Raw genomic sequence first — 8,180 nt, 5'->3', positions numbered from 1 at the left:
AGCTGCGGGAACTCTACTTTGACCTCAAAGGTCCGCAGGCCGCTGCGCTTGCTGTTTCAATTGTTTGTACGACACACAAAAAGTAGACGCGCGCGCGCACACACACACACATACACACGCACACACACACACACACACACACGTTTGTCCCTCTTATTGTTTGTCTAGCCCTGAGCAGGTGGGAACAGGAGAAATGAGGGTATGTAGGTGCGGGTAGGTGTGTCGAGTGGTAATGGATTGGGCAATACGCAGAAGGAGGAGCTAGCTGGATGAGTTGGGAAGAAGACAAGCAGCAAAGGCCGGGGGCCGATAGCGTCGACAGAGCAAAGCCAGAAGAGCCTTTTTCTATTAGTCAAAGACCGGGGCTTTTAGGTAAGAGGAAATTGTGGTGATGCGGGGAAGATGGTGGTTTGGCGTGTTCAGGTGGTCCGGCCTCAACCGATTTGTGATGTTACTAGACCGAGAAGAGCAGCTTGGGGGAAACAATTCGAGACGGGGGGAGGGCATGCGTGGCACAAGACAAGACGTGCTCCTCGCAATCGTTGAGGTGATATACCAGGTCTGTCGGAGAAGGGAGGGGGGAGAACTAGAGAGGATTGACAAGTATATGGACTAGGCGTGAGACTTGAAAGACCAGGGGCAAAGATAGAAATACAAGTGTGACGAAGGAGGGGAACGACGACGACGACGACGACGACGACGGATCGCGACTGGGCTGGCTTATGGTGATGATGGTGATGGTGGTGATGGTGATGGAACTGAAGACCGGGAGTGTATCGCAAGAGGCAGGCAGTTGTGGGCGGTCGTCATGCGGAGAGAGTGGCTTGTAGCCGGGCGCATGTATCTATCTGTATGTATGAGCGCGCTGGCCGCAGATTATTATAGCAAGCAGAAGAGGCAAAGAGTTACTCTTGGTTAAAAATTGGGTAATAGAAACAAAGGAATGGAGACTTGGCTCGTCACATGAGCGTCCAGAGCTTCATCCAGATGGAGGCGGGGGGGGGGGGCTTGTCAGTCCCAGGACATGACACGGCGCGGGTAGTGCACACTATACATACGGTACGCCAGGCCAGGCCAAACCACCACCGCCACGCCCCCGGGTGACATGCTTCTCTCGTGCTCACGGACGGGAGACGGCGTTCGCAAGTGGTTCCGTTGTCTAACGCCCCCCCTGAGATGGATGGGATCGGGGTCGGGGTCCAGGTCCAGGTTCAGGGACAAACTCCACGTTGGAGGGATGATGGGATGGGATGGGATGCCAGATGGGCGTGCCGCCTCAGGAAAAAGAAGGTGCTGGCAACGCACGAAGCAGGCAAGCTGCCATTGGACGGGGGTTTCGTAATGGAAATGGCCTGTGTGCCTATGTGTGTTTGCGTGTGTATCGAGTTTGGGGCCAGCCGCCGATGAGCAAAGAAGCACGGCATCATCATGGCTGAGGTTCGCTCGATGATTGAACGACGGAGGCGCGGAATGTGTCAAGGAATGTCCATCTTCCGCCACTGCTTGTCCGACATTCGCCGGACAGGCCGCCGTAACACCTGACCGAGGATAGCGTATATAGATAGTGTGCGGTCATGGTCATCCTCTCCAATGCTGGCGGGGGGGGGGGGGGGGGGGGGGGAAGAGGCCGTGCGTCGGGAACGGAAAGTCAAGCCAAGCGCAGATGATGACGAGAGACCAAAAGGCCATGCTATGGGCGCATGGCGCAATGCAACGGATGGATTGCTTGGCGAAGAAGAAAAGAAAAAGAAGAAAAAAGAGTGGAGAGGTAAACCCGGGGCCAAGTCTAGGTCCCAAGTCCAAGTCCAAGTTCAAGGGCCATGGGCTGACTGCCATAGGAAGAATGAACGAGAAACCGGCAACAGCGCAGCCAACGGCCCCAGCGCTAAGCCGAGCTGAGTGAGTGCTGGGCAGGCTTGCCGTGTTCTGCCCATGCTTAGGTATTGTTGGGAAATCTGGTATTACTGGGGAGGTGGTCAAATGAGGCGATGAAGTGCGGTTCGGAAACGTAATGGATACCAGCGTGGACTAATGGAAACCTGGGGTTTTTTATTTAGTTATTTTTTTTCCGTATTTCTCCTCCGTCTCTCCTCTCTCTCTCGAGTCACGTTGTGAGATGGGAACATCTGAGGCGACCAATAATTACCTAAGCTAAGCCCAGGAAAATAGGTACTGTTGCATTCCCCATCCCCAACTGCACCATGTCGTGACAAGAACGTCAGAGGAAACAGGCGCATAAGACGGAAAAGGAAACTCGGTCAGCTGCATACACTAACTATATGCGAGCCCAAGCATCCAGATCGTCGACGACAAGCGTGCTGGTCTCCCCAGCTACCCCGACTGAGCTGCTCTCACACGCATAGTCTCGCACGCGCACACACACACACACGCACACGCAATCACTCGCGTACTCACTTAATCACTTACATACCAACACACCCCACTGAGACATATCCGTCAAAGACATCTCCTCGGCATTAGCTATAATGCCTAGTACCCGTTTCAAACACCGAGCCACCCAGTGCCAGGCGGGACACCGCCATGTCGCACCTTCAGGACCCGACACCACCACCGGTGTACCGCACCCGAGGCGTCCGTCCGTTCTGGTCGTTGGATAGACCGCCCGACCCGGACTGGGTTGCCCGTTCCCCTCTGGCCGCGATGGCAAGATGGCAAAATACCTGCCTTAGTGTCATCGCAAACCCGAACGCTGGCATATCGGGCGAGAGCAATGCTGGGGAGAAGACAAGTCGAGGCGATGACATGCTTGGCATCCAACCCGCCTGAGCCAGGGACCACGGGGGGGGCCCAGCCGCCCCATCCAGCGGTCGTCTGACCTCTCTTCACCTCGCGAGCCTGGCTGTGCGTATATGAGACGTGCCCAGGGCAAGCGATTTTCGGGTCTGGAGCGGCAACGCAGCCTTCCGAGCTGGGAGAACCGGGTGGACCTGTTCTCCCGGAAGGCGTTCCCGAGCTCAGGCCAAGCAACTCCGGCATAGATGGATGGATACCAGTGGTCGTCAAGAGGGCATGGCCCAGCTCCGAGTTTTCTCCCTCTGCGCTCCCCCCCACCCTCCTCCTCCAAGCCGCATGTACGAAGGCTTTCGAGAACGAGGCCTGAGAGCTGCAGGTGAGCACGGTAGAGAGACGTCTCGTCTCATCGTTGAACAGAAAGGTACGAGTGGAGTCTTAGGGCCCGACACCCCTGCCGGATCTCCGGTTGGGTGGGTTCGAGCTCGACGACACACCTGCACTCGGATGGGCCGCGTGTTGTTGCCCCAGATTATCCACCCTGAAGAAAAATCAAACGGGAGGGTAAAGGAAAAAAAAACTCTAGTTGAAACTGGAGTGAAGAAGAAAAACAGAAGAAAAACAGAAGGAAAGAAAACTGATAGGCCGAGGCCAGCCGCCTCGTGCTACCCTGTCGGTTTCGAGCCTACCTTTTCTAGCGTCTGTATGCGTTCCCCCACATTCCAATACTCAACTCAAGCATGGGGAACAGACTGCAAAACTGTAAATAGAAGAGCTTGTTACCTAGTAGTAGATAGACTTTGCGATTTCTCTCCCCCCCCTGTCCTCATGCCTGCCGGGGACAGAGCAAGTATTTACCGAGACCAAAACAGGGCCGACCAACGGACGCTAGTTTGCGAGGGCCACACACACGAAATGCCGTCCAAACGCCGACACAACCATCCTGCCGTAGTAGCCATTAGTTTAGAAATGTCTGCATCCATGCCCCTGCATGGCACGATGCCCCAGCCACGTGCCGCCAGACAGGCCCCTTGCAACACCCGTCGAGTTTCTCATGACCATTGCATCGTGGCGTGTTAGTCATAGTAATGAAGAACCGCCCCCTTCCCCTCCCCGCCCCTTCGAATTTCGAGGTCACGCGCGCAAAAGAAAACACAGCGAGACGACCAGCATCTCTCGAAACCACTTCCTGTGTCCATAACCCTCCATTCGCTCTTCCCCCCCTCTCCTCCCCCCCCAAAAAACACACAAACGTCCATATGATGATGCCCTGGCCATAGATACTAGGTTCCGTCAAGCTGGCGTACCTGGCTCGCGTGTGTGTGTGTGTGTGTGTGTGTGTGTGTGTGTGTGTGTGTGTGTGTGTGTGTGTGTGTGTGTGTGTGTGTGTGTGTCTCATCGTTTGCCAAACTTGATGCACGGAGAGGCCATCAAAGCAAGCGGGCCTAGTTTATCTCCAACGAGGGGGGAGGAGGAACCAGCCAAACGAACTCGAGCTTGTCCCGCTGCCATCAAAGTGACAACACACAGGCTCTCTCCCCTTGGCAGGCACCGTCCACTCACAGCCCGCCAAACCTACCCCAGATTTTCTCCCCCAAAACCGGAAGGAGAGGGGGGGGGGAGAGAATCACCCCCCTCCCCCTTTGTAACCCTCCCCGAGCTTCTTCCGACGCCCAACCCATTTCCAGGTCGCACACGCAAAAAAGGCGGCTCAACCGCACACTCTTTTTTTAGTTCTTCTCTCTCTCGCCTCTACTTCGTACCTACGTTACTAGTAGCAAAAAAAAGAGGCAACGGATGGTTATCAGAAAAGGGGAGCCAAGAAGGGGGGGGGGGGGGGGGGGGGGGGCGGTCTTCATCAACAAATCCTCTACCCCGGAAACCCCGACCCCTAGGTAGCTCAGCTTGCTCTGAGACTCGCCCCCCCCCCCCAGTCTTACTTAGGCCTTCCCAAACGCACAACTGACGCCGATCATATCCCTCCCCCCAAGGAGCTCTCTTCCTCATCTTGTCTCTATCGCTTCTCCCCGTCGTCGGAGCCTGGAGAGGAGGGTTTGTTTTTACTCCAGTGCCGACACCGTGTTTGGAACCTACAAACGTGTGCAAAGCCTCCCCCTTTCCACCCTCCCTTCCTGGCCACATTTCCCGTTCGCTTCTTGGACAAACGAGAGGTTCGACCACTTCATGCAAACAGAACGCTCTCTCTGCTGCCCCGGCACAGCTTCCCCGGATTCACAAAGTTGAAACCCGTCGGGCTCAAACACCGGGGAACCACGACACAAAAGTCCAAAACGAGAACCTTCGGACGAGAGAGAAGTGGGAAAAGGGGTAAAGATGGGGTGCGGGGAAAGGCGCTCCCCCCCTCCCCCCTTCTCCTTGATATTCGAGTAGTCGTGACATGCAATTCTCATTCAATGGAAACGTTCGTGCTGCTCGGGCTCTAGCTCGCAACTAGATGCAGGTCCGCCAATCCCGGTACGGGGACACGCAATAGAAGAAGAAGAAGAAAGAAAAAAAAAAGACAGAGGTGGTCAACACTCATCCCCAAACCACCGGGGGAAACCTCCCTTCCTCATATCGGCCCAGATCATCGCCCGCACGCCCAGCAAACTCATCACGCAACACCGTACGCCCTCTGCCGTCCCGGCAGTATGTGCTGTTACTCCATTTCCTAACGGGGCAGCCTAGTGTTATGTACTGTTGCCCTCCCCCTCTCCCTCCCCCCTTATTGATTTACCACACTTCCATCCCGATGCTGGTAAGGTATCCAGGAGTCGACAAACCCGCATTTCGTCGACTTCCATGCCAGGTGGCCAAATGAAAACCAACGCCGTATAGAATCGTGGCATGTACCGCTTTCGAAAGATCACGCTCGTGCCCGCCGCTGTCCCTAAACGCCACACGCGTCTCTGTCGGCTCGGCCCGGCCCAATCAATACTGGGGACCGCGTTGCTTGCGCATGTTCAGGGAGTCCGGTAGCACGTTGTACTTGTGGCTGAGCTTTTTGCCCTGCTTCGAGAAACGCTGCAGACACTCTTCGCAGTACCATTTCGCTGTGTCGACGGTTAGCCTCTCGGTTTTTCTTTCTTTCTCAGAGATGCGACGGGCATCATCACACTTACAGCTTCCCTTGGGGGCAACCTTGAGGCCCACACAGTTGAGGTGGAACCATTCCCGTTCGCAGTTGTTTGCGTCGCAAGCCACCATTTCGCCGTAGCTCACGCTGGTGCAGTAGCAATATGTCGGTTCGTCTTCCGTGTAGTCGTAGCTGCGCTTGCCGGCTTGTATTTCCGCGTCTTCAATCTCCTCGCTGTCCTCCGTCTGGTCTGCCGTCTTGATGGCCCTGCTGTTTGTCATTATGTTGCTCTTCTTCCGCTTGCTCGTGCTGTTGGTCTCCGTATTGCGGGCCGACTTTGGCCTTGCTGCCTCTTGAAATGTAGCCATCGCTGGTGTCGATGGCTTGCTGGCTCGTCCACTCTTCGTCACCGTGGCGGCGTTTACCGTCTGAAGCACCGGCGTCTCGCTAGGCGTTTCCGGTTCTTCGGGTTTTGGTGTTTCCTTCTTTTGCTTCGCCGCGGGTATGCTTGGCTTGATGATCGTCTCGATTGGCTCAGGCTCCTTTTTCGTAGGTTCCGGCGCAGGCGGTACGGAAGGCTCCTTGGCAACCGGCTTGGCCTCGACGACAGGCTTCGGCAACGGCGCTGGAGGTGCTGCCTCTGGTGTCGGCGGTGGCACATAGCCGTTCGGCTTGGCCGAGGCGGACGATGGCGGCCGAGACTGTTTCCCGCCCTCCACCGCCGCTTGCGTCGTACTCTGCTTGGCTCGTGAAGCAGTGGGGGGCTTGGGAGCGGGAGGTACGGGGGTGACTGTCGGCGCGGGAGAGCCGCGTGGCAACACGGCGTCGGAGAACGTACTCATCACGGGAGAGGAGGCGACCGATGGAGACATGCCGGCGACTCCATTTTTGCTGTTGATATGCAAGTCAGACACCGACGACAAAGGATTCCAAGTAAACACTTGCGGAACGAGACATACCTTTTCTTGGCAACTCCCGTGCCCGTCGGCAGGGCTTTTCGCTTCTTCGGGCCGCCTTGGCCGCCTTCTGGCGCGGGAGTTTCCCTGGGGCTTGTGGTCTTCGCCTTTGACGACGCAGTAGCCCCGAAGACAGTGCTCATGGCCCGCTCCGTCACGTTGTTTCCGCTAGGCGTCTTCTCGACTTTGCGTCTCTTGGGTTGTGGGGCCGCCCCGTTCGACGCGCCATTCGTCGAGATACCCAAGCCTACGCTGGCAGCGGTCTCGGCCGCTTTGCGCGCTTTACCGCCTCCGTGACCCTTCTTGGCTGTTTCTGGCTTGTTGCGGCCTTCGGCGTCATCAAAATCCGATTCCTGAGGCGCCGTCTTCTGGCTCTTCTTGGCCTGGACTGCTTGCTTCCTCGACTCGCTCCTGGCAGCGGCCTCCTCAGCCAGCTGCTGGGCTGCGGCAGAGATGGCTGCGGCACCCTCGCGACGCGAACGCTCCGTGTGTGCCGCCTTAGTTGCGGCCCTGTTCTCGGGATATGCCCAATGCGAAGTGCTCCCCCACTTCGCCTCGTCGCTGAACTCGTTCTCGACGTACGGCCAGACGTCGTCAATTCGGGAGAGCTGTTTCTGGAGGGCGTCATTCGCGGTCGAGATGACATGGTTCTTCTCCTCCAACGATCCGAGCATCTCCTGGATCTTGTAAGCTGTCTGTCGAAACAACTGTCTCCTCGGGAAGTTGCTAGGGTCGTAGATGGATGTCGTGTACGAGCCGTCGGTCGAGGATGCCGTAGGGGGAGCTTGACTGCCGAGAGGACCTCCGCTAGAGCTGTTCTGCGTACTCATTGGAGCTGACGCAGGCGCGACACTACTAGACGCATCGTTCGCCGGTCGGGGCTGCGGAGGGGGCGCGTTCATGGCAGCGTCGACGAGCTTGAAGAGCGCATCTTCGGGAGCGAATATTTTGGCATCGACCTCTTTCAGTAGGGTGAAGTGTCGGACAAGCTCTTTCGGGAGAGCTGCAATGGCATCGGAGAAGTAGGTTATCGCAGGGTAGATGTCGATGGGCTGGTCGGAAGCAGTGCCGCCAGCAAGAGAATCCCGCCCGTTGGCAGATCCACGAAGGCCTGACGATACGCGCGGCGGGTTGGTGCGTGTCTGTCGGACAGGCTGGGACCTCCTACTTGACGGAGTGTCTCCTGGCGCTGCTTTGGCCGACTTCATCGCCACTTCAGCCGGCGTGTTGCGCGGGGAGATGTCCAAGTAGTGGAAGAGGAAGCGAAGACCTGGCGCAGCAGCGAAGTGCCACGGGGTGGATTGTCGTGAACGGACGGGTAAAAAGTAAAGAGATCCTGTCTCAGCAAAAGACGAGGTCTGCACAATTGAAAGAGGATACTGAAGAATCCTAGGGCA

At 56.8% G+C, this 8,180-nt stretch overlaps 2 protein-coding genes across 2 annotated transcripts; one reads left to right on the top strand and one right to left on the bottom strand.

Moving 5' to 3' along the window:
• Window positions 1–3,917: 3,917 nt before the first annotated feature.
• LY79DRAFT_76363 (uncharacterized protein) lies at window positions 3,918–4,779 on the top strand. Its single transcript, XM_060565115.1, has one exon. It carries the CDS (start codon window positions 4,166–4,168, stop codon window positions 4,715–4,717), a length of 552 nt encoding a protein of 183 aa, XP_060416970.1. The 5' UTR covers window positions 3,918–4,165; the 3' UTR covers window positions 4,718–4,779.
• A 643-nt stretch (window positions 4,780–5,422) lies between these two features.
• On the bottom strand, window positions 5,423–8,081 carry LY79DRAFT_76361 (PHD-finger domain-containing protein). Its single transcript, XM_060565114.1, has 3 exons — window positions 6,787–8,081; window positions 5,874–6,718; window positions 5,423–5,804 (listed from the first exon to the last, which is right to left on the bottom strand). The coding sequence occupies exons 1-3, from the start codon at window positions 7,989–7,991 to the stop codon at window positions 5,683–5,685; spliced, it is 2,172 nt and encodes a 723-aa protein (XP_060416969.1). The 5' UTR covers window positions 7,992–8,081; the 3' UTR covers window positions 5,423–5,682.
• Window positions 8,082–8,180: the final 99 nt, after the last annotated feature.

The sequence above is a fragment of the Colletotrichum navitas genome, assembly GCF_030913465.1.
Source record: "Colletotrichum navitas strain CBS 125086 chromosome Unknown LY79scaffold_13, whole genome shotgun sequence".
NCBI lineage: Eukaryota > Fungi > Ascomycota > Sordariomycetes > Glomerellales > Glomerellaceae > Colletotrichum > Colletotrichum navitas.
Note: the sequence above shows the minus strand (reverse complement) of the source record. Positions and strands in the feature narration are given on the sequence as shown.